This window comes from Anser brachyrhynchus (assembly GCF_964034855.1).
Source record: "Anser brachyrhynchus genome assembly, chromosome: 5".
Lineage (NCBI taxonomy): Eukaryota > Metazoa > Chordata > Aves > Anseriformes > Anatidae > Anser > Anser brachyrhynchus.
The window spans coordinates 8,208,134-8,234,993 of NC_137699.1; the positions used below are offsets into that span (position 1 = coordinate 8,208,134).

General features: G+C 38.4%; 2 protein-coding genes across 4 annotated transcripts in view; one reads left to right on the plus strand and one right to left on the minus strand.

Annotated features, from left to right (window-relative positions):
- MPPED2 (metallophosphoesterase domain containing 2) overlaps window positions 1-26,860 on the plus strand; it is a 603,962-nt gene that overhangs the window by 63,982 nt on the left and 513,120 nt on the right. The window contains exons 4-5 of the mRNA XM_080595267.1: window positions 20,707-20,853; window positions 24,890-25,018. The gene's annotated coding sequence lies outside the window, so the exon portion shown is untranslated. The remainder of the gene's footprint in view (window positions 1-20,706; window positions 20,854-24,889; window positions 25,019-26,860) is intronic.
- LOC308196372 (uncharacterized protein) overlaps window positions 1-26,860 on the minus strand; it is a 44,168-nt gene that overhangs the window by 15,039 nt on the left and 2,269 nt on the right. The window contains exons 3-4 of one of the 3 annotated variants that reach the window (XM_080595276.1): window positions 11,041-11,116; window positions 3,619-10,872 (exon numbers count right to left, since the gene is read on the minus strand). In XM_080595276.1, coding sequence (XP_080451402.1) covers window positions 10,854-10,872; window positions 11,041-11,116 — 95 coding nt within the window. In that variant the 3' untranslated portion in view covers window positions 3,619-10,853. Of the gene's footprint in view, window positions 1-3,618; window positions 10,873-11,040; window positions 11,117-25,035; window positions 25,710-26,860 lie in introns of those variants that run through there. The other 2 variants (XM_080595275.1, XR_013952170.1) reach the window with 2 other exon arrangements.

Sequence of the window (26,860 nt, forward strand, 5' to 3'; positions counted from 1 at the left end):
TTTTTCAAGGTAACATTAGGAACAAAACTGTACTTCCAGAGAAAGCAGCTAAAATCACACGAGCTATGTGCAATTCTTTTGGTTGAATACTTGTTTCATCTCATCTAAAGTTTTGGTCAAAGCTGTTTTCACAGTTTACACCTGTTTCGAACAGTACATGCAAGTGGATGGCAGCACTATTCTGGATTGTATGAATATGTGACTACTTTAGTCTGCAGTGTGATCTGGATTTAGATATTCATCTCAAATTCTTTTGCATTTTGGTTACTTACAGGAAGTAGCACAACTAATGACGCATGATATCATATTGTGGAGTTAAAGCAGTATTTCCTTTGGAGAACACACTGGGAGCTTCCACGTGTGTTTCAAGGAAAACTTCCTCTTTTCTCTGCCCCCCGTTTCAGAATGTTTCTGTTGGGTTTGTTTGCACAGGACATGTATTTTTCTCGATGAAAAGTACAAGTGCAGGTTGTTGCAAGACCCTTCTCCTCTCCTCAGTGCTTCTCTTTCATTCTGACAAGATGTTAGCTTTAGGAAAATGAGTGTCAATGGACAAATAAGGATTTATTCCAACCTTCCTTAACATTTGTTACTAAAAACAGTGCCAATATCATCCTTGTATAAATTGCAGCGACTCTCTTAGAGTCAAGCTTCTCTCATTTTCAAACAATTCTCATATGAAGAATAATAGAAAATAAGCCAGCACCAGTGGATGAGCAGTAAAAACGTTGACTGTCCTCTGTCTGTTTGGGTTTCTTTGTGCTTAGTTTTTATGTTTGCAGATATGGTTATTAGAGAGGGGGCCCATTACACTTGAAATAAATAAAGTAATGTTTCTGGACTGATATAACTTGAAAAAGCTTTAAGCAGTAGTTTTTTGTATATCTTATACATACACTATGTTTTCTCAACATTTCATAGCTATTCTGTTGAGGGGTGAAAAAGTACATATGCTTAAGTACAAGGGTTTTAAATCATTAAAAAAAAAGAGACAAACGTGATATCATTTCTCTGGAACGCAGTTTGTTCTCAAAGGTTTGGGATTCTCAAAGGGGACTCATACAGAAAGTCTGAAACACCCAATTCCTTTACATCTGTGACCTTATCTTATAAGCAAGTAAGACATTTTGCAGTTGGATGCTGCCTCTGTGGAATAACATTGTCAGAAAACCAGTCAGTAGCCTAAAAATGCCAGTGGTAATCACTGGCAATCAGACTAAAGCAAAACTTTTCTGAGATACAATAATAATAGCAATATGTGCTAAGTATGGTGGTGTAAGCAATCTTCTGGCCATCTAGTGCAATACAATCAATTTTAGGAATGCATTACAGAACATGACTACCTGATGGAAAAATAATCCCTTACGTTGCCTGGGAAGGGATGGTAGCAAAGCTTTTTTAGCTGAGAATATTTTGGGGAGGCAGCAACCTGGTTTCTTCCTTACTTGCACTACGCACTTGAAGTGGCAATTTTACTCCATAGCATCTTGGTGCTATACAGTTAATATGAGACTTGACTTTAAATGCAAAATGAGTAGGAAGACGAAACTACTTGCAGATGGGACACATTTGAATACATAATCACACCAACTTATTATTACCAGGGCTTTGGCTAGCATTTTGGTCCCTTTGGTATTTTTTAATTATTTATTTTTCCCATTTGCCAGGTGGTTTCTGTTCCCTAATTGCATTTACATGTACTGTGTTCCTGTATGACGTACCAGGCAGCCTCTGTTGATAGTCAGGACTGAGCATGTTTTTCACTGTAGTGCCAAAGGAATGATTTTACACTCAGGGCACTGCCTTATGAGTAAGACTTAAAACTGACAAGAGCTTTAAGTCCAGAGCTATGTTCTTTTTATTTTACTTAACTTCATTTTTGGGCACCTACATTCATTTTTAATTCTCTCTGCAGTTTCAAAGAGTTGTTTGTAAAACACATCTGCTTCTAAGCTGCAGTAAATACAAGCAGTGGTTGAAATGATATCTGTATTCTGAATGCTTTTGAAACTACACAGTAATCAACGAAGACAGAAGTCTCTTTGTAAAAACAGAAGTTAGTATTTAAAATCAACTTTTGAAATACTGCAGAATTTTTAATTACTCTTAATTTAATTCTCTAAATTATTTTTCAAATAATTTTTAATTTTTGTCTGATAGCCTTTTTCTTATGAATTTGAGTCAGGCAGAAATACAGAGATGTCAGAAAAGAACAAAGCAGGAAGCTGGCTGTGTCTTTTGCCATCCCTTTCTTTTGTGTGGTTTCATGCATGAGGATGAACGCTTGTCACAGGGCAGAACAGTAAATATTGCAGAATTTTGTCTCTTCAACCTGGATAGTTTTAAACGTATTATTTTGCTTGAGACGTTCAATGACGAGAGGACTATGTCTTTCTAACGAGACTTCCTTTTAACACCTTTGCTCATCTCCAGAAAACGTCGTCCTAAAAGCAGTGCTTTTTATTTTTAACTCAGAAATATATCATCTTCCTGAAAGACATGCAGCCTGCAATTAACTTTCTTTCTTTACTTTTTTTTTGTGTGTGTGTAAGAATGAAACTTTATAGCATACCCTTGACAGCTTGAGTCATTTGATGGGGTCCTTCAAGGTAAAAGGGTCATGAAACATCACAGAAAAAGGAGACTTGTTCAAAAACCCCAGCCCTTAGCCTTTGCTGTAACTATGCTGCTTTTACTTCCCAAGAAGAAACACCATGCTTCAAAATGAAATACTTCTATCATATAGTAATAAACTAGTGTCAAATAGAGAGCAGATATAAAATTGCTCATCAGTTCTGCTCTTTTTCAAGTCTCCACTGGGAAAGATAATTAGTATAAGTTCCATAATGAAAGTGTTTGATTTTGTTTGTACCCTACTCTTTGGTCCAATCTCTTCTTCCCAAATCAATTTTATGAGATACTACTAGGAACTTCTGTTTAAGTAATACTTAAAATACCAAGAGAATTTGCAAAGGTGGACTTAATAGCACAATTCTTAGAATCCACCAGATACCAGCTAAAGCAGTAATACTTTGATCTCAAACACTGAACCTTGCAATAGGTCTAATGCTCAACTGTACCACCAGTAGCAATGAAATCTTGATCCCATTGCCATCAGTAGGGACTGGCTGCATTACTGTCAGTGCTCAGGCTCTCAGCTCATCATCATTATCAGCCATATTGTTGCTTGCTTTTCAAGTGTGATAATGACTGTTAGCAAAGGGAAATGATATAAAGAAAATCTCTGTGACAACTATGGCAGTTGACCTGAATTTGTTAATATAAAGAACTACTGATGATAGTTAAAAATAGTTTCCATTTAAAGGATAAAAGTAAGGAGATGAAAAGTATACTAATCTATCATTAAAAGGAAATGAAACTTCAGAAAAACTTTTGGCAGTGCCCCTAGCTCTGTGTATAGCCTTGTTAAAAACATTGATCAGTAAAGGCATAATGGCAGTGATAACAATGGTCAGGTGTGCAGCAAGGTAGTTGAGATAACTAATCTGATTAGAAAACTGGCAGACTATTTGAGGAACATCCAAAATGTTTATGGACTAAGGAATGCTGAGGACCTCGTCAATACAGCGAACAGCACGGACCGGACACCAGGTACGGGTAGGGATTCCAAACGCAAGGTGGATAAGCAACATCTGAAACAAGTCTGTGAAAGAGTATGCTTTATATAGAAGGATAGAAATTTAAGTGATAGGTGATTTTCTGTGGTGATGAATCTGTGGAGTAATACAAAAGAACAGAATGGCTAAGACAAGTGTTTTGGAACTAAAATGGCTCACTTTTGGTTGAACAATGATGTGATGGAAAAGTACCAGCAGTGAGCTATACAAGCTAAGTTTTGGTTGTGAGCAAAGAACTTTGTAAAATAGTTTGACTGAACACTCTGAGAACTGTGTCACTGTAGTAAGGTTTAATGTCCCACATAAAAATGGGTGAAAAACTGAGAAATTAGTGGTGGGATCCAATTTTAACTTGGTGCGAGAATGACTTCATCAAGTTGGTACAGGAAGAATAAAAGGTGATACTATATTATGTGTGATTTTTGGTAAGCAGTAAGCAGATAATGAAAGCTGTTCAAAGAGAAAAGCCTTGGCTTGGTTGATTCTTTGACTAATTGCAAATCAAAAAGAAGTATAACAATCTATTCTTGAAAGAAATTAGTAGAAGCAGAGAGCTATTCAGTGGAGTCATTGTACTGCAGAACTCAGGTTCTGGATTAGCTGTCTACTTTTGGTTTAAAAAGTGTTTGAAATTTACATTGAAGCAAGAGGGAATAAACTTGTATGGCTTAGAGGGCCATTGTTGTTATGTTAATCTGAGCAACCACCTAAAAGAATATTAAGAGTAAAAATCTCACTAGAAATAGGCAAGAAGCTGACGAACAGAGGAAAAGATCTGTCATGGGTAGGAAAATTGGATAGGAAAAGTGCCGAAGTCAAGATGGCTTAATATGAAAAAGAAATGGAATGTAAACCAATGGTAAATAGTTCCTCACTGATGTTTTTAAAGAAAAGCTGGTGAGAGAAAGTGGGACTTGCCTTTAATACAAATGAGGTTTAGACTGAGGATAATCTAGTTTGGGCCAAAACAGCTGGAGGGGATGAAGAGGGAGGGTGTCAATGAAGGAATGCAGTTCTTAACGAGACTGAAAAGTATAAAAATACAATCTTAGTAAAGCTGAAATGAAAAATATGCATAATATACTTCAACCTGGTAGGGGAGAAGTAGCAGAGAAAAACAACCGGACAACTCCTTCCAAAAAAAACAAGCACCTGGTACATGAAACTGTTTGCTCTAGTTCCTTTTTATTTTTAATAGATCATTAAAATGTTAAATACAGTGGTGAATAAAAACATTATTTAGGAAGCATATGCATGGTGATAAGGATGGTCCTAGATAACTTTCTGTTGCTCCAGCTTTAATAGTATATAGAGCTTTAAACCAAAAGTTAAAGTATTAAAAAGGAGGAAACAGAAAGCTCTGGGGATTGATGCGTAATAGGATAACACACCAAAGATAAATTTTGCCACATCTCTCTTTCATATATTAAATTCTCCATGTAAAGGATTTATTGTTTAAACCTGACTTCAGTAAATCATTTCTTATGGGTAATGTACGAAAAATCATGAAGGCTGGGAGCAGAGGGAAGTAAGAGGAAAACCGTGTAAGGTGGCTGAAGAATTCTACAAAAGTGTGTTCCAAAAGTAGAAAATTTTGACTGGAAGTAGATTGGAGTTATTTTAAAGGCCAGCTTTGGAATCATTGTTATATAATAACATAGGAATAAAAAGCAGGTACAATATAATTAAATTATCGCAAAGCCCAAAATTATGAAGTCATTGTTATGTAAAGAAATGAGCTTCATAAAGCAGAAATTTGGTGACTGAGGAGTGACTGAAGGGGGAAGGCACTTAATGCTACAAAGGATGATGCTGTTCTTTTAAAAACTAGTCATAATGTCTTTTGCAAGATCTGAGCTAATCAATTGGAAATGACTACAAAGAGAAGAACCTGAAAATATTTGCACATTACAGAATGAGGGTGAGCTACCACTGTGATGTGGGTTGAAAAAAAGCAATAGTTACATGCCCCTGAAGAAGTATTCCCAAAAGGGACAGCAAATTGCTAAGGTCACATATGACAGTACTACATGTCATTTAAATTATTGCGTGCTGTTCTTGCCCCTGTGTCAGTAATATAGTTCCAATAGGAAGAGGTGTAGGAAAAGGCTGCAAGGATTAATGATGGGATGAACCTCCCTGCACATAGAAGATTGAAATAGCTTCATTTGTTTAGCCTACCAAAGTGAAGCAGAAAAGTAGCTTGCTTGCTCTTTACAAGTGTGTTAAAGAAGTGAACACCAGACAAAACAGCTGCTTAAGAGAAAGGAAAATACTGGCACAAGAACAAATTGTGTTATCACCTGGTCTTAATAGGCATACATTTGGGCTGGAAATGAGAAGATCTCTTAAGGATTGGAGGAGGGAGATGCCAGAAGTGCTGTTTTATAGTAGAAATGGGAGAAAAATGCCAAGGTATTTCTAAGATAAAGTATGATTAATTTATAAACCAGATTCTGTGATGAAGTAGCTTGTGATAGCAGGCAATTAGTTTTGATTTAGAAGGCTCCTTCCTGCCCCGTGTTTGGGATTCATTAAGCAGTCTTCCCACCTGTCTCAGAGTGCATGGTGCACAGGATGGCATGGCAGTGAGAAAGCACCAACAATGTCATTTTCATCCATGTCGTAAAATCAGGTGTATACCCGTTGAAATTGTTAAAGTTACTAAGGCTGTTCTCTCCAGTTCTGTCTGACTGCTTGCCACCTTGGCAGTTTGCCATTTGTCTACCTACCATCTATCTCGTAGCAGTTTTGCTGTACCAACAGAATATTTGGCCAGTTCTAGCCTTCTCTATAGAGCACTGAAGGACAACAAAGAATCCAGAGCTCCTCCACTGCGGGTAGGTCTGAATTCCTGTATCTGTTCAGTTGTGGAGTTGCCTCCTAGAGCCCTCTTAAAGTGTCTGCCTCCAGAGGAGTGGACGTGCGGAGTCGGAGGGCAATGGCTGAAGTGCTCTTGGGCTTCACCAGCCCATGCAAGGTGGGGCATCCATTCTGGGAACCACAGCGTGGCAATTCAGTAAGATGTGCTGAGCCATGCTGGCACTCAGGCTGGCATGAAAACCAGTCCCAGACAATAGCTGTTGCCAATTCCGTTTTGCAGTTTTCTTCTAGTGAGCTTTCTGGTTTTCTGCGATCACTGGGTAATAGGAAGCCAGCTAAGAATTAATTCACATTGTTGTTGCGCGTTAGTAATCAGTACCTGCATCCCTGTTCTGAAGTATATGTGCTTTAACAGTGAATTAAATTACATTTATACAAGAACTGAAAAAAAGCATGAGTGAATGTATCTTACGCAAATGACAACTGATTTTTTTATTGCGTTTAGTAAATTAAAAATATATATGGTGTCGGTAGAATATTTACACAGATGCTACAGCTTCAAGAAAAATAAAACAGAAATGAGGTAATGAAGAATAATGTCTTTTTTTTTTTTTTAAATTGAGATAGGATATTAATAATGAGAACTGGATCTATAATGGAATTTGTGAGTGAGGTGGGGTAAGAGTTAGATACTGCCTTTAAAAACGCATGCAGTTGGATTGTTTACCAACATATCTTTGTAAGAAATCTTTAAAATAAGGAACCTATCTACCAGAAAGTCTTTTCATGTTTCTTTCTACGAAATTGTCATGAAGCTTTGACTCTAGATGAGGGAATTATAATGAAATAAGGGAAACATTGTTTAGTTGTCAAAACGAATTTGAAGTGTGACATGTGTGGGAAGAAAGAAACCACAGAAAATTGGATATTGGCTCCTTGAAATTTACGTATGTAATGTGATGACTGTGGATTGTCTAAAAGAATCTAGCTCTTCATGGTTGGTAGAATCAGCTATTTTACTGACCTTTCTTATTTTATGTTTTATAAAGAGTGTTACTGTTGAGGAAACATAAACAAATACTGCCAGACAGGTGAAGTATTTATCTGTAATCAACTTAATATTCCATGTTTCTGCTTTTTTGCAGCTTTATTATCGTGCTTGCTCGAATTTCCTTGTAAATGAAATGGTAGATTTTAAATGAATGTTTCAGAGTATCCGTGAAACAAAATACTTTTTACATCAGTAACAGAGTATTGGGTTTTCTTAGATGATTAAGATTCAGTTTTATACAAATAAGAACTACTCAGGTGTCATGCATGGGAATCAAAAATCAAATGTTTTGGTGTAACAATGACTAATGCTATTTCTTCTAATTACTGCTCAGTAAGGTTAAAGTATGCTCACGAGGTTAAAGTATGTAATGCTCAGGTATAAAGGCAGATACAGAAATATATTCTCTCTCTCATGTGTATGTACATATGTGTATATATATATATATGAAGAGTCAAAGGATGAATGAACACATTTTAAAATACAGATACGAATTTAAGGCATTGTGCTTCTCTTCTAATAGCCAAGCATTTGCATAATGATGATCATATCAACTTCAAAAGAAATGTATAGAATCCTAAAGTCAGCTTTGACAGCTGTAGCGAAGGGAGCTATCTCAGTCTTTTGTTTTGCATGTGCCTTTGTAGAAAATCCTGGAGTGTGCAATAATGATAGTGCCAATGAGCTTCTGTAGGACAACTTGTTCTCCCAGTAATATGGTACAATTCTGTATAGACTACCGGTGGTTTTTTAAGTTTCTTTCGAATTCTGCACGGTTTTTATAAAACGGCCCAGGAAAATGCATGTAATGCTTCGATGCTGGCGAGGCCGAGAAGCTGAAGGGAGGCGAAGGAGGGTTGGAGCTCCAGCCCAGGGTGACAGCGGCGGTGCTGTAAGCAGGGAGCATCATCCTGGGCTCGGCCCCGCCGGTAGCGGGGGTGCGTAAGCGTGCCCTGACTGAGGGAAGGCCCGTCCTGCGCGGAGCTCTCTCAGCCCTGAGCGGGCGGTTTGGCCACATGGTGGTCTTGGGAGGTGAAGAGGTGTTAGGAAAGGGCGGAGGCACCATTTTGTCATGCTTTCACAGCTCTGCCAGCGCACAGCGCGGTGTGCCGGCTGCTTGTACGCGCTGAGGCGCCTCAGGCGTGCCCTGTGCTACAGTACAAAGGCTCTGCCCTTTTCTCAAAATAAAGAACCTAAAGATCAAATACATGATGGACCCGAGCACACGTCCCTTTGGAAACATGGAGGGAAAAAATACACTAAGCCAGCCTCTTTAAAAGTTTGAGTTTCTACAAAGGACAAAAACACTGGATTTTTACTTGTTCCAAATAACGGTAGAATCAAACTGTGCCGGCGGAGGGCAGGTGGACTCTGAGGCGAACAGCATTTTTTCTTTCATTTGCCCAGACAGATTCCACTGTGAATGATTTTCACTGGGGTACTGTTATTTTACGGTAAGTCTGCCAGCTTCAGAATGCATAATCGGGTTCATGATCACGATAAATTATGTCACAGGAAAATGGAAGGAAACACACAAAGCAACAGTGATAGGACAGCTTGCTGGTTACAACGCCAGTCTAGAACCCATTATAACCCATTTCTTGATTGCATTTTAGGCAAATAATTTCAAAAGCATCTAAGTCAATTAAGAGCTCATTTTGAAAGCATTGTAGGCATTCAGAATTTGAGCCTCTTTGAAAGGTGTTTTTGAAAATGTAGCTGCAGGACAGTTCTGTAGCTGCAAGTTGGGGATCACAGCACTTCTTGCAAAGGTGATGTGTGAATAAACATTCTTGAAAAGGAACTGGGGAGGCAGACAGGCTGCATGGGCTGTGGCACTGTGAGTGTTTATTGACAAGTCATAGCTTAAGCAGCCCGCACATCTCTCCTGGCTGCTGGTGGGTTGTGCCTGGCTCCTATGTTTGGGTTGCCGCAGCTGTTTGCACAGTGAACTTGATCAAGGAGTAGATCCAGCTGGTAAAGGATAAAATATGTGGTGACTACGCGGCAACACAAATGCCTGTGCCAGCCAGAACACTGGGTGGCATGTGCAGCGGAAGGAGGTTGCTGGGAAGGAGGGTGGGAGCCAGGTGAGCAGCCTGCTGACTGCTGAGTGGGAGATCTCAGTCCAGCCTTATTCTCATGTACCTTAAATGTTAGTTGAGGACAGAGAAAGGTTTTGTTCTAATGTACAAAAAAGATTGAATGTGGGCTCAGGAGAAAACTTGGAGATTTTCATCACAGATTTGCACACAAGTAAAACTGGCCCTCTCACTCATGTATTAAAAAATAGAAGTAAAGTAAAACATGGTGGTGGCCTATGAAAGAGACGATTTAGGAGTCATACTCTCAAGTGTTATATTTTGATTTTTATGAAGAATTTAGAAGGAAAAAAATGGAATACTGCCTTTAAAAAAGATAGGTATAATTATTTATAAATTTTCTTAGAAGCTTATAATGTGTCTAGTACACCATTACTTTTATAATTACTGCTGCCTAATTGTGAGATAAATCATTGCTGCATTACCCTTTTACATTTGTGATAGGGATACTCATACTTCAGGTTTGTCTTTCCAGGCTTCAATGGCGGTATACTAAAGATGAATTTCATCTATTCCATGTGACACAGGTTGTTTAACAGGAAAATGTTTTTATTAGAGGAGCTGGGTTAAGGGTCCATCTGGAACCAATTGAATTCTATAATGGCCTAACCTCCTATTTCTAGAGGGAAAGAGGAAGAAAAGCAGGGAAGAAATTCAGGCTAACAGTGTAGTTCTGCAATGTGAATTTAAGAACATTCCCCTCCACTCCCTCCAGCCTCTTGTTCTTGCTGTAATTTGCCACATCCTCAGCTTTGTGCATACAGACCCTTCTATGACTTCCTGTAAATTAGACTGTTCAAATAACTGCTCTTAACAGTCTTCATCCAAAAAGGATGGGGGGAGCACCTAAATAGAACAAATGAGGGAAAAGCAAATTATGCTGTGGGAGGGGAAATGAACATGGGTCTATGAGAGGAGACTGGTAAGACAAGGAGCTCCTCGAGCCATTATCCCTTGAGCCAGTCATCACTAAAAGCCCATATGTCATGTAACTAAGACTCGGTCGTAGGCTTTGATGCTCAACAGCCCTCCTTAGATTACCAAAGTATCCCCGTGTACCTCCCAGGATTGCATGAGAAGGCTCTGTCAATATATGAAGTTCTGTAAAAATACAAGACTACATATTGCAGCCTGATTCAAAGTCCAGTGAAGATCCCAGATGTCTTTCCTTTATTGCAAATGGCTTTGGAGAGAGCCTGTATGTAGCATTTCCACATCAGATGGTAGGAATTCTGCCCGTCATGTGGTACAAATCAGGCTGAGTTTATTTAAAAAAAAAAAAAAAAAAAGAAAGAAAAAGGGAATGGAGAGTTGCAGTAACACTATCTGCAGTTGCAGGTATATTTTTAAAGCACTTTTTTAATATTAGAAATACACTGAGGCAGCATTTGCTTGATGCTGTGTTGTTTATAAGCCACAAACTTACCAAGGTCGCCATTTTGTAAACCTGTTCTCATAGTCAGACGCCATGTTAAGCGATTTCTTTCTCAAATGCAGACAGCCTGAAAGAAGGCAAATTATTGCTAGTTGTCCAGGACAAAAAGGGTTATGGTACATACATTAATATACATCATGGGACTCTGAACTTTTTTGATTGTGTTGTTTATTTTCAAATAAGATTGTGTAAGAGTCATCACTGATGTATCACTGTGTTAGCTTACGCAGTTTTAGCAGCATAAAATAAGGTCTCTGCCCAAACCACCTTAAAACCTTTTTAGTAAGCTATATAGAAAAAAATGTCTCCAAGAAGAAAGTGCATTTCCTTTTAGAAGGTGACAATTGAAAACATTTTATTTCTAACTCACATTGTGCTATTAGCTCACATCTCATATATTAACTATGTGAGGGTAGACTGATGGCAAAATGTAGAAAAAAATATTACCTTGATAATCAAAACAAACAGCTGTGAAGTCTGAAGCTGTGAATTTTCTGTAGCTTATGTTCCATAGCACCATATCCTTGACAAAAACATTATAGACCAGACTATGGCTAGAGGAAATTAATGTAAAAAGTGTTGATTATAAAATACTGGTGAATGTCTTTGTGTATGCGTTTGGGGAGATGACAACTGTGTGGCTCACTTGTAACCCCATCTGTTTAAGTGCACTGCACAGTTGTTTGAAAAACCTTATAAAAAAGATAAAATCCTGAGTGCAAAAAACTAAAAATGCATCTATATTGAGAAAGTGTAGCCAATTGATTATTCAGCTGGCAAAATGGAAATTTCAAGTTGCATAGACAGCTAATTGTGGCCTGCCTATGGAATGACAGGTCTATAATTTTTAGTTTTGTGCACATTCAAAGCCAGTCACCTTGACACTTAACAGTCCATTATCTGCCGGCCACCGACCATATGATGATATTCAAAGAGTGACAGGTCTTTTCCATTACAGAATGATAAAATGCACTATGCTTTATTTGGATAAAGCTGTCTTCACAGACAGAACAAACCAGGTGCTTATCTGATCTTTGCATGCAACAATGACATTGGGACACCTTTTACTCCACAGGGCTAACCCTTTTTTGTTGTCTTTGTTGTTCTTTGGGGATAAAGATGAGGGAAATTGGTATCCCCAGCATTGTTTCCTAGGAGAACAGGTAAACTGGTATTTGTATCTATTTCTTTCAGTATTAAATAAGATAGATTGCAGGGGGCATTGGGACCCACGTCCCAATGCAACGTAGTCATGCAACTACATGATTCATAACCTAGGAATAAATGTTTATTATTACTATTATTAATAACATCAATTGTTGTATTTTCAGCGTGAATATATAGCAAGGTCAGAAAACGTGTCCCAGGATACTTGTGACCAAATAAAAATCAACGACCCACCACAAATCAGGCTGAGAGCTAGCATTTAATTCAAACTCAAACAAGGGGTTGGATGCAGCCAGGGATTCTGTGAGTTCTACTGCACCTTCCTTGGGTGTGGTGAATCTGTCTGCGGCTCTTGCTGGGCTGAGACAAGAACACAGGATAACGACCTTCTCTCTTTGTGGGGAAGACCTAGCTTGAAGAGGAGGTGGTGTGATGGTGCTTCCTTCCAAGGCACTGTTTTTTTAGGTTAGGGCATTCCCTGGCTGAGCGTATCCCTAGGGCATTGGAGTATCTACAGAGGAACATAAAGCAGTATTCTGTGCCAAAAACTTAAGTCACGATAGACAGAGATAGACACGATAGACAGTCTCAGACCTTGCTGTGAAGGGAAGGCTATGCCTTGGAACACTACAAGCATTTTGAGTGCCGGAGCATGCAGTTTTCAGGAGCCTCGTTAGAGATGGGCCCCAGCCAAAGCCATAAACTCTGCTTTGGCCTCAGCACTAGTTTCTGCACTGAATAGTTCTCAGTGAATTGGTTTTGTTTATTTATTTATTTCTAAATGTGAGGTTTTAGTTATAAATTCAGAATATGCCTTTAGAAAAGAAAAAAAAAAGATTTAAAAATATTTCTGAAGTTTTATCAAGACTCAGTATTGTTTTTTTTTGCCTCTTCCAATTCCTAGGGATATTAGTGCAGATTCTCACTGATTCACTGTGTGCTGGAGCAAGTGGTATAGGAGTAACCATGCAGAACATTGAAAGAGAGAAGTTTTATCATTTTAGAATGATCTTAAAATGATAACAATCCTGTGAATTACAAATTTGCAAACCAATTTCTTGAGCAATTAGACTTAGCGGTAGTAACCTTTGCCACTAGAAAACACGATCTACAGATTTTCGAAATGATACACAGCTGCTATTTCAGTGTTAAACGTTATTCCTCTGGCTCCTTGCTCATTCAGTAATGAGTGAAGATAAATCTAAAATATTTGTGATTTTTTTCCGTAAGATTTGCAGTTCATATGCAAATGTACACTCTCCTATGTGTATGTACAATCTCCTATACATACATATTGTGTATATACAGTGTATTAGATGTATTTATAGCTCTGGAGAAAAGGCTAATGAAGAGAGCATACTCTGAAGTGAACAGTCACGCGACTTCATTTGTTCCCTACATGCTGCAATAATACTAATAATACTACACCTTTTACTCTACAGAATGGCTTGTACTTGGGGAATTGTGTTTCATCCAATTTTCTTGAAAATAATGAACAAGTTCCCTCAGGTTTATTGGCACTACCTTGTGCACACTTTTTTGGTGTAAATTATTTATTCTACTAATTTAACAGCAAACAGTCCTGGATAGTGAGCTTAGTGAGGCAATTTCATACATATTGGTTGTAGGTTAATTATTTAGGGATTGAGATATCTCTGGTAATGCCAAATAAGTACAGACCTAATCAGAGAAAGCAATTGAATGCGGCTAGGTTTTCCAAATCTCAGATTGTGCAACCATTATATGATGGTCATTAAGTTTGGTGTGTTATTGCAAAAGAACACGAATGTGTTTTGAGGTAGTCCACGCATTAACCCTTATGGTTCCTGTCATTTCCCAGGCGATCGATTCTGATCACTCAGAATACTCGTATCTACATATTCTGTTATTGTGGAAATTGAAATAGTTAAGGATGTTACTGGATATGCGTCTCGTCTCATGGGATAGCGTAACGGTTTGGGGGCTGATGAAATACGGATGCTGAAGAATCAACGGATAAATCATATTTAGCAACTAAAATAAACACCCTCTGTTTTTTGAAAGGTGTTGTGCAGTCACGGAGAGGACATTGCTTAACTGTTATAATTTTCACAACTTTATAGAAAGATGTTGGTGCTAATAGACTAAAAAACATTAAACATCTTGAGTCCTATGTAGCATCACTATCCAGTGTCAGTTAAATGAAAATACTTATTTTTTTTTTTTAATCAATGAGTTAAAAATATTCTTAATCCACATGAGGGTTTTTTCAGCTGACATAAAATGAGTTAGGCAGCTCATTTGAGAGGATTGTAATCTCTGACCAGAACCTGGGAAGATGATGAATGAAAAGCAGCGTGATGAGAAATCATTAAGGAATGTTTGGTGTTTAGAAAATGTTGATGCTGGGACAAAGTTGTTTCCATTCTGTCATCTTTATTTCTACAGCAAAGTTAGTGCTGTGTGCTGTGTTGTGCTTTATTTCTTAAATGGCCCTCAAATCAGGGCCAGAAGGAAGGGCTAGTAACTCTTTATCTTATGTCCATGTTTTAGCATCTCTTCAGTAGCATTGGGGCGGGGGTGGAGGGTTGGTCTGTTTTTCAAAACCACTAGTGCAACTAACCTGTTCTGCGGGGCATATGTTTTGGTAGGGTTTGGACACAATCTATATCTTGGGTGCGGATTCCTTTTTAATGTTAAATATCAACAAGTTCCTAAAACATGACTTGAAGTTACAGCAGGTGGGGGAGAAGATTTGAGATGATCCCTTTTTATCTAAAGCAGTTCATTCCACAGGTTTAGGTCAGCCTTCATGGAAATGCTTGCTGCCTTCCCTATGAGCCCTGCCGTGTTCTTTAAGGATCCGTTTTGCTGGAGGAGGAAAGTTGTTTATTGCAAAGCTTTAGGATTCACGGGCTTTCCAGTGTAGAGGGTAGAGGACATGATGGTGAGATCACGACAGCCTGCATTGTTGAAGGGGATGTACTGAAGTGTTCTGCACTGATTGGGTTTTCTTTAGCACGAAAGCCTTCATGCCAGATGTATTGCACTGGTAAGAGAGATGAATAACTGAAGCCAGATCATTAACAAGCACGATAGGATGGAGTTGCTTAGCAGAAGATTGAAGGAAGCCTCATTTGTTGCCATGTAAGGGCATTACACTAGCAAGGATTTCAAGAGTACAGCTAAATATGTTTCCTATTTCCCACTCACTTGATCTGAGATGCATCCTAACAATATTTTACCCTATTTTACTACGTAAAAATAAATACCATCCTCTGATGAGGATGAAAAGCTTGGATGTATCACCTGTCCTCTGTTTGGAAGACATGCTAATCTGCTGAGTTCTCCAGTTGCTATGGGATTTTTGCTTTTGTAAGGAGAGAGCTAATAAAACTCATGATCAGTGGAAGAATGTAGGAGAATCTTGGATAGTATTTTAATGACGAAGTTGCTTCAGGGAAGCAAGGAGGAGACTAGGGGCTGGAGTCTAATGCTAGTCCATGGTACCTTCTGAAAAGAAGTCTAGAAGATGGATGTTAAAATCTGTCCAAGGTTCTAATGAAGCTATGGACTGGAATGAAGAGCTTAGGGATCATTCAGCAACTTATATTTTATGGAACTATGGAAACTGAAAATTAAAAACATGAAAGGAAGACTGTAATAGTTGTAAGAGTGTATGAGGAATGTTGGCAGAAGTATGAAATAAAACATATACAGCTGTGTTAAGAAAAATACTTAACTCCATTTTAAATGCCACGAGTCATTAGGATGTTTCAAAAGGCAAGAACCAGAATGGTTTGGTTTTCCAGAAAAAAAAAAAAAAAGGAAGGAAAACTGTCTCAGTTAATCGTAAACTGTTTTTAATTATAGGAGTATGCTGCACTTCTGCTTAGGTGCAGTCCCTGTGCTCTTAAATCCACCAGCTTAGAATCATGCAGGTACACATGGAAATGGAAACACAGCTAATCAAAGGCTTCAGAGTTACACGGGGTGAGTGTAGGAAGGTTGGAAAGGGAAATGTGGAGGATTTGGGACAATTGGGCCTATGCTAGTTCTTGTTATTTTAGAGTCTTATTTTGTTAAGACAAGGTGCCAAAGACAAGTAATAAAAATGACTTTTTCATAATTCAAGAATTATATGAGCTGGTAGGCTGGAAGAAAAGAAAACAAATCTCTTCATGTTTGGGCAGTACAGCTATTTTTCCTATAAAGCCGAGCACATATAGAAAACTGAGCTGTGCAGTGTAATTAAAATTGAGGAATACTGCATCTAATGTAGTGATGCTAGTCTGACCAGTGAGTGAGAGTAACACATGAAAGACACAACTTTGTGAAATGAATGGTTTCCTGGATGTGATAAACCACTTGTTCTTTCAGTGCGAGACAGAAAAATGGATACAGACTTAGTGAACTGTGATGGATGGGTCTTTAAAAGCCTCCCAGTTTTGGGAAAAAATAAATATTTATTTTACTAACCTAGACGGAGACGCTCTAGCCAGTCCAGTGTTTAAATTTATGCCTGTGTTACACATCTTAGAGTTCTGTAAAGAGCTACCTGAAATGGCTGTAAATGAGTAAGCCGGGTAGTGGAAACAGTCATAGTAAGGAACTCAGCAAGCCCAACTTTATCCTGTTTAAGAAAATCCAGTTTTGAATTCTTCATTTTCCTTTTCTGTTTGTACGTGTTAAATTATCAGTGCAGGATGCAGGGAAATTAACAGATTATAAGGGTGCATTTTTGTTGGATGTGACACCACGCATCCAGTGTGTTGAATATGATGCCACTGGGTAAATATTCAGTAACAAAGCACTGGATCCCACCCTGTCAGGTTCCTTGTTTCTGCTTTGCTGATCTGAGCTGAGATGCTTGCTGTAATATGACATGAGGTGCAGCACTGTATTTCTAGCAGCAGGCTTGTTCATCTGCTCGCAGATGGAGTTCCCCCTTCTCTTTGTGGCATGGACTAGGTGTTTTAAGGAGAGAATACTGTAGACAGGCACAACAGTCAGGATTTTAATTGTTTTCCTAACAAAACTCAATGGAAGTCTTCAGAAAGCTGACATAGCTTGTCTGCTAGGCTTTCTGCAGTAGTTGTTTTTTATTTCTGCCATGAAGCAGTTCTAACCAGTAGTGCAAACCAGTAGGAATGACTGTGCAAAGGGTGTGTGATGCTTTCCATTGTTTTACTGAGCTGTTTCCCAGTTTACCTCCTGCCTAGTGGCATGGAGATACAGCTCAGCCCATTTGCGTGAGAAGGAGAGCACAGGGCTGGTCTGGATACAACCAAAGTAATCATACAAACTTGAAATAAGAACACCTGACAGACTCAGAGTTTCCTGGGTGGAATATAGCCTTTGAAAGTCTCTCAAGAGAGTTACATTTTGTATTTCAGTGACACGTCTTTCAATGAGTCTTCTGATTTTAACATTGTTCTTTAGTATGAAATGCTAAATGGACAATCCACCTGCCTGTTTCACAAGTAGGTCAGCATTTGATAACTGCATTAAAATTGGCCTTTCCTAAATCCTCTCTCTCACCGCAATCTTTGCCGTCCCTCTCAATTTTCCTATGTTCTAATGCTCCACTGTGGAGAAAACGTTGAGTCTTTTGAGATTATTTCCAAACTGTCACCCACAGTAAAGCTATTTTGTTTTTGTTTTGGATTGTTTCTTCCTCAAAAGCTTGTGAATAGGTATTACAGATATGATGCCACGTGGAAAAGACTTTTTTTTTTTTCATGCTCATGCAAAATTCTGTCTTTTTTCTATTATCCTGAAAAAAAATCCCAACATTCTGGGCTTGTGAAAATGCCTTAAAGAATATATTCAAAATATTTAAATGTATTTGTAATCTAATTCTCAAGCCTAACATCCAGTTCATTTTCAATGTGGCCTATCACTTCTGGTGTGACATTACTGAAAACCTTCTGATTAAAGCCAGCTCTCTTATGCATACTTTACCTCTGTGACCTCTGAGTAGCTTGAAACCATTTGAACTCCGTCTAAATTGGATCCCCCTGGTTGTAAGTGTTACTGCATGTCAGTTCTGTGTCAGTTGGATGGAAATCTTGCTGTAGAGGATGAAAGTTCACAGCTCAGTATTAATCTACTGGGCAAACTACATCTAATGCCTTCAGTTTTCTTGAAATACAGCTGCTGATGACCTCTGACAGGTAAAACACAATATAGGATTTTCTAATATTCATTTTTAGTATAGGTATTTAAAAAGTATCATGTATCCTTCTTCTGTACCAAATAAAGAAGAGACAAAATTAAGAATAGTGACGAGTAGGTGATCGGAAGTGGAGACTTCTGTTAATAGAATATGTCTGAGTCCATTACTACATAATTGTCTTGTTCTCAAAACAGAACGTGCAAATCCTGGCTTTAGTAAAGGAAGCTGTGTACTGTTGAGCTACTGGCTGTGATTCCCCTGATGTCTGTAGGACGAAACGTTCAAACTGGTGTGTGAAGAGGAGCATAACAAAGGAAAAAAAAATTCCTGAACCTGCATGGCTTCTGGAGCAAGCAGCATAAATCATTGCGTGCTGGTGGAGTCTAGCCTTAACTTGCAAATAAGAACTAATAATTTAGCACCAGAAACTGTTTAAAAGAGAATCTGTATAGAGTTGTGTAAACTGGGTGACACCGTTACCAACATCTCTGTTACAGTGGAACACCTTTGCTCTGTCAACGTTAGGGAGTCTTAAATTGTAAGTACATTACATTCGGGTTTGCTTTTGAAGTGACCTTTTTTGTACAGAGAATTCCAAGCTAAAGCAAAAGTTTAATAGGTGCAGGTTTGTAAGTTTGCAACTTGATCTCACTTTTGTTTAAACTAATGGTAAAACCTCTGCCTCTTTCAGTAGGAGCAAGATTTAAATATTTAGTTAGCATCTGAAAGGAAGCTGATCTTGTATTCCTTGCAAATCCCAGATTGTCTCTGAAAACAAGTGGGGTTTGGCAGGAGGAAAGAAGTGTCTAAGATTAAGCGCTGGTTTATGGTGGGATAATGATGACACTGGGAGGGACAACTTTTAAGGCACTAGACATGAATCAGATTCAAATTTCTCAAAGCCATGTACCAGTCCTGTTGCCTTAAAGTGTGCTTTTGCTAGGTCTGAACGGAGCCTTGGCTGTTAGAGAAACCTATGTTTAAAAGGAAAATGTAGTCTGTGGCGTGTGTTCCTATTTTATAGTATCTTTTGAGCCCTTTCAACTCCCCTTACTCTGTAGCTACAAGTGTGTCGTTACAAAGCACTGTAATTCGGTAAGTCAGATAAAGTATCTCGTGACAACTCTTTCCCATCCTCATTCCCTCTCAGGGAAGAACAAAACAACAGTAATAAACCAGTATAGGTATGGCTTGGGGTGTTTTAAGACACTGTCTCTCGGATCACTTCTTGGACAGTTTAAGAGCATGTTTTTATGTGGTTTCCATTTCGAAATCCAGATTTTTTAAAATCTTGAGGGCCCGACTCCTTTTTCTGTGAGTCACACAAAGAAATAGGTTTTTGGTTCTAACATGTGGAGAATCCAGAGTCCAAAACCTTGGAGTTCTCTCCTGCCAGAGGCTCTAACAGCTGCTATCAAAAGGGAGCAGCAGAGCTCCCTGTGGTGCGGTGTTCTGGTCACTCGTGTGCGGGAGGACAGAGCTCCTTCAGCAGCAGTGCCACTGAGCTTTCCTGTAAACATGTACACACATTCTGATGTGAATATAATGTAACAGCATTAGCACTCTTACAACAGTGTAGCAACAACAAAATGTAAGAAAAAAAAAAAACGTTAAGCAGCTTGCAGACTGTGGCAGTCTTGTGGTTTGTGAGCTTTTAATCATTGATTTTTGCTTTGTTAATTTGGCAGTATTGAACGTAGGTAACTAGCATTCTGATCCAACAAGTATTTGGGAAAGAGCACCCTGACGAAAATCCATCAGAAGATGAGTGAATGTTGGAAAATGACCTGTGCACAGTTACTCAGATTCTGAACTGAAAGTACTAAAGCGTGAACTGACAATTATGATCTCTTTCTTTACCGTTTTTGGCTCACGTTATTAATTAAAACAGAGAACTCCAGATAGGAAGAATAATTTACCCACTGAAGAACTTGCATATATGTTAATTTTCTTTTTAAGTTGATAGTATACCATAGGTAACTTACATTGGAAAGAGTAGGAAGTGTTACTGAAATCAACAACGAGGGATTAGGTAGTACGGTTTAATAGGCTTTGTTGTATATGAAATGGCTGGCTAACAGCTTGTTCTAAATAGGAAAGCGTAATTGTCAGACTACTAGTTTATCTTGCATCTCGGTAGACACATCAGCTAGTCTCAGAATGTTTTCCATCCAGATTTGTTTTAGAAACTGTAGAGTTTTGTAGGTTTAGTCCCATACTGGACATGCCACTGGCCTTGTGGAGAGTTGGGATCTGAATCCCATCTTTTTCCTTTGTCTTTTCCTTTGCCTTTTTTATGTTTTTAATTTTTTCTCTTCATTTCTCCTTTTCAGAAGTGAGACGTCTCAATGGACACATCATTGTGACAGCGAGGGTGCTCCAAAGAGACACTGACTCTGCTCCTCTCAGCCACTGTCAAGGGCTATGTGCAGATCTGAAAGCACAACAGGGATCAATGGGAATCCAATGTGGACAAAAAGGTACCCTGGTTAAATTCAAAATGAGTTTTATAAACTGATTTTAGAAACTGTTTTTCTTTTAAAACATATCTTTTAAACAAGATCACAGTTTTGAATTTGCAGTAATGACATCACAAAAGATAGAGCTGCGGCCAATATTTCTGATAGGGAAAAAATATATAAATGGTAAATTTATACTACCCTGACAGAAGAAGTCTTCTCAAGTGCAGAGTTTGGATTAACAGTAACTGACTGAAAAAATGATTTTTTAACGCACAGATTTTAAGATCACCTTATGGGAAAAGATGATATTAAAACCCATGGAAATCATGCATAGATTACTTTTGAAACTCTCATGCTTTACCAGTAAGTCCCCTCTAGATTCCATTTACCCTTTTTCTACTAAGCTTCCTATCTGTATATCCCCTAATAGAAAGAAATCTTCTAGACATTTCCTAGCACAACTTTCTAATTAGGTTTATTGATAATTAATCTCTGTAAGTCCATGTGCAAAAACATCTCATTATCATTCTTTTAAAGCATGATATAGGGTGTTTGTTTGTAGATCTTTTTCCATTTCATGTTTTCTGCTCTGTGCATGTTATGGTGAGATTGTGGGTATAGCTTAGTTAAATTTTCAAATCAGTCTGTGCTTTAAAGAAATTAGTGCTTGATATATACGGCTGCATTGATGCTGACATTTGCCTTTTGTACATAAAGATATTATGACTGTAAGAAATATTTTGACACAAATATTTTCATTTGCAATGGCACAATTTTTTATCATTTCTGTGTCTTTTTTTTTTCCTTGTTACTTTCCGATTCTTGTCCAAGCACACTGCTAAGTGGCAGGAGGAATAACATATAGCTTGCAGACCATCATCTGCATTCCCTTTGCATTAGGTGTAACACTGGCATGAAAATCAGAGCCCTTGCTCCAATTTTTCCAGCTGTCTCTGTCTCCCTGTGATCTTTTTGTACAAATTTTCTGGCAAATCTTTGAATATGCAAGCTTATGTCCCTTTCTTGAGAGTACACGTGTTCCTGTCTCAAAACATGGGTACAACTGAACAGAATATTTATTGCTTTTTTTTTCTTTTTTTTTTTCCCAGTACTTCAAGTGTGTTTAGTGATCTAAGCAAGTCCTTAAAACATGTATCTTCCTCCTGTGTCCTCTTGTTCCCAGATTTCTATGTTTGTCTGGTTTGTTTTCATTCAAAATGTATGAGTAAAGCGGTATCAGGATCTTTCCACTGCCATCTTCAGGTCTTTATTTATAGAGTGCTTTCACAGCTTCAGGAATTGTTAACTTTTAGGCAATAAATGTCATCTTACTTCTGAGGTTAGATTTGTTTTATTTTCCTTAGCAATATTATTGCTTTAAAACTGTAATATGTTTTCTATTTTGGTCTTTTTCTGTTGCCCCAAGGGACTTGAGCTATTACTAGGATTTGCATTGGCCATGGTGCTGTTCTTATTCTGCACATGGTTATGGGTAGACAGGCGAGAGTGCCAGGGCCAAACATGGTGTTCTATTGGAAGAGCTCGTGCCAAGATTCAGGCTTGAACAATTTGGAGGAGACATGATGTCACTGTCTCCATAAAGTGAATTTGGACAGGAATATTGCATTGTATTTTGGGTATGTGTTTCAAAAATAACAATGAAAATAACATCTTGCATGTTTCCTTAATTTCTGCATTTAGTCTCTGGTTTCACAGTCCTTGCCCTGCATTTCTTGTGTCCTAGTAATATTTCTGTTTCATTATTTTTCAAGCAGAGTTTGATGACACCGATTTAGCAGTTTCTCACAGTTCACTGCCTCAGTTTTCATCAAATTATACTTCTAGTTATACTAGACACCTTCATCATCAATTTCCATATGCCTCAAAGACATGCAGGGGCCAGTTTGCCAACACTGAACTCAAATGCTAGACAATAACTGGAATAGAGGATTTTTTTCCTGGGGCGTCTGAGTGTAGAATCCGACAGTATAGGATCTTTCAGTAGTGAACAAGCAGTTTCAGCCTGTATGCATTCAAAATCTAGACAATAACTGCTATGCAATATTGATTTTAAAACATCAAATCAAGTGACAAAAATGATCATTAATCAGAGATTATACCTTAAGATCTCATCTGTTTCTTTCCAGAAACCTATCTTACATTAAACAGACCAGTGTGTGAATTCAAGCTTCGCTCTTTCACCATAGAATTTGGGCTTCATAAGCATCCTGCGTACCACAGAATTTGATAATTAGGGTAGTTAACACATAATGAAGACTTTGGCTTCAGGCTCTAGGTTTACATGTGCTTTCAGATCAACAGTGTTGTTGGGGACATTCAAAGTGATATGACTCCTGAAAACATGAAAATCTTTTCCTTCCTTTAGGAAATCTTGTTCTTAGCTTCATTCTCAAATTGGAAAAGATCTTCATATTGGAATGCCTGTCCCCTTTTAAGGCTTTTCATTATAATTATCCTACAGTTCCCTACAATTTTCTGTAAAGGGAACACACTCCTGGCCCAAAAGTAATTTGGAGTCCATAAACTGGAACTAGAAGTAGGTGTGCTGGAGTTTATGGCTGTAACTTCTGTCAAAAACGTAAGTTAATTATGCAAGGCATGAAGTGAAGCTCTGGTGTTTATTTGTTTAGATGTAAAGAGGTTAACTCGGAGTAACCGTTGACAGAAGTCATCAGCAACAGCTGAATTAGCAGTTGGATCTGTAGTTTTAAAAAGAAAAAATCAAGATAGCCTAGGAGGGATATTCTCTTTTCAGCATCGCCATGTAGATTTCTTTGTTTGCACTGTGAGCTAAGGTCTGTTTCAGTCTTGCAATTTGCTTTCCATGTGGAATTTTGACTGATGTTGAGAATTTCACAGGTAGCTTTCAGTGCAATAGGGACCTTCTCTCAGTAACAGAGAATGATTTTTCTCCATCTACCGAGTTTCCACTCGTGAAGTCTGTAATTTGCAAAGTGCACTTCATGTGATATAAACCCACTTCACTACCCGTTGTCTCTGAAATCAGAAGGACATGAGTAGAGGGAGGGCGTAGTTAGGAAGCTTTCTGATATTGCCTTGAGTACTCAAAACTCCTGGGTACGAAGTTCATCTTACATCTCTGAACAGAAATGTATTGTGGACAGTCTGCCACAGGATGAAGCGATGTATGTGATGAAAAGGGACAGCAGTTGTTGAGTAAGCAAAAGTTCAAGCAGAAGAGAGGTTCATAATTCTCTCTACTGTAGTAGTGAATGCCTGTTTCCTGCCAGAACTTGAAGTTTGGGAATTATTTGGTACAATGAGCTTTGAGTGGCTGAACTGCAGTAGGAATAAACTGAAGACTTTCTGATGCATTGGCCTTGGCTGAATACATTGTAGACCAATTAACTGATAAAAAGATCACTTGAAAAAAAGGCATCTACCTTCTCCTAAACAGGCAAATCAATACACAACAAATAGGGTGTTTGACCACCTCACATTACTTTCCTTATTCACTGCCACAGCTTGTCGACCAGAAGGTGAACACCAAAAACTTTTCCTTGTAGCGTGTCCTGAGCCTTCACTATCTGGGAGCAAACGTAAATGTTCCTGCAGTAATATCTTTGTAATAACTGCCATGCATCAAACAGTACTTGCATCTTTATGTACGTACAAAGCTGAAGTCACTGCCTGCTCTGTTATGAAGGAATAAATCACCCAGACATCCTTCTCAATTTGAAAAATTTCAACCCCCCCAAAACTTAATAGGAATGGTTTCTTCTCTAGGTACCTTGACTAGCAGTTAAACTGGAAGATTTTAGAAGGGCAAATGATTCACCTACAGCTTTTTTGCATCATTTTTTATTTCTACAGAGAGCAAGTAGGAAAGTTCCAATCAAATATTTAATTTAATTTAATAGGGGCAAGGCGGCAGACAACCATTATCCTGTGACAATGTTCTGGTCCATCGAATATAAAAAGAATGCCCAGAGGACAACTGATGATATTTCCTTCAGTAGTCTTACTTGATGCTCTATCAGCATTATAATGATGTGTTCCTCTCTGTCTGCAGCTTTCTGACAGAAGGCTTCAGTTTCACTTCCTTAAGAGAATTGTCCTTTTTCTGAAAAAGCTGGTGCGCTTCTGTGGAGAGGCCATGGTTTCTTCCTGAGGATGTAGCATTCGCTGGAGTGCTGAACTGGTTAGTGTGTGGGGCCCATATTGCGAGAGAAAAAGTCAGATAAAAAAATGGTAACAGCAGAGGCTACAAAAATCTAAAGCCAAGGAGTACTGTATTTTTTTAATTCAGTTTTTAGGGTTTAATTTTTTGCTAGTTCTATTCTTTGATTTTCTATGTGAAAGTAACTCCAAGTGATAAAAGAACAATTTGTATCTTCAAAGTTTCGAATCCTGGTTTTGTTTGGTTGGTTTCATTTTATATCTGATACTGTGTTCTTCTGTTGTATGCCTGCTGTTGTTGGCCAGCATGCACACCAAATAGTTGGTGACTTTCAGGCTACAAATGGAGGAGGAGAGCAGTAGAGAACTTTTCATCTATCCAGCTACATTGTGCAAATTTGAAATGTAGTATTTGCTCAGTGGGGCATAAAGCTAAACTAAGGTGGTGTTCTCCAGTTGTCTTCTGTTCCATAGTTACTGGAGAACTGTTGCTTCAATGAGGGGAACAAGTCCGTTAAAAATACAGTTTTTGGCAGAATCGCAGTAGCATGTGGTGAAATATGCTCAGTCTAGTGACTTCAGTGTAGGCTGCCACCAGTGGATGTCCGCTGGATCCGTTTCTGCTTTCTTAAAATATATATTGTCTAGCACTGTAGGTAATTGACTAGTGCACCACCATGCCCCAGTCTCTGAAAGCTGAAATTGAGTTCTCTCTGCAATACAAATGAGAATTCTCGTTGCTGTTGTCTTAAACTGGCCAAAAATCCAGGTAATGCATGTATTGAAACAAAACCAACCAAACAAAAAAGGAAAAAAAAAAAAGGCAAGAACAAACAAACAAAAAGGTTACAAAAAATCCCTCTGATACTGTGTCCAGACTCAAAGATAATGTGGATCAGTGGCCTTTTTCTGAAACTGTAAAACAGTGTGCGTCCATCTTGCTCCTGCACTGCTGGCTGGAGCGCCCTGCGTTATGGTAGTGAAAGCTTTCAAGAGACTGTTGTGAACTGGGCTGGGGAAACTAAGCTGCTTTAAAAGCCTGTTTGGAAGGAGGCTTATATAAAAACATGTTTTTTTCTTACAAGGTTTGTGTCCTTAAAGAATGGGAGCAAAAAATAAATGGTAAAGGAGTGGAGAGGTTGTGGAAACAACCTCAAAGTAGCACTGTCAATCATTTTATACTGTGAAACATGGGCTTGTAATCAGGTCTTGCCTCCTTGGGTCAGACGTTGGAATATTCTTGAGATACCTTACTTTGCGAGTAGCTTCAACACGTGACATGCAGCAAATCATGGAGCACAACAAGGCACCACATGATATAGTACATCCTAACCGGGTAGGATCTCTGTCAGGCTAATACTGTAATCACAGACCAATGTCATGATGTGCAGTTGGAAAGTTGCGTGTGTTTTTGTTTTTTTCTTTTCTATGTAAAAGATTAAAAGGTGTCCACTGATATTTAGGGAAGATTTGTCCCAAAGTGAAAATCAAAGTGAGACAGGCTTCCCTAGTTCACACTGAACTACTCTGTGTGTATCTCAAAAATTTATGGCTTTTTCTTGTGCTTGGCAGAAACTGGAGATGATAATACCTAGGAAAGTACTATCAGAGATTGCATGATAGATTTTGGAGAATCTATATGCTTTTCTTGACACTGTAGTATTTCAAAATTTTTCACACGCATCAGCTGCATCTGTGCATTTGATGATACTTGCCTTGGATTTGTAAAAGTGAAAGAACAAAATCCAGAGCAAACTCCGAACATGACTGAAGTTTCATGTATAATACACACTTGAAACGTTATGAATAGGAAGTACTAAAGTAAACAAAAGCTGCTTGTTCACTATTTTGAGTTTCACCCAAC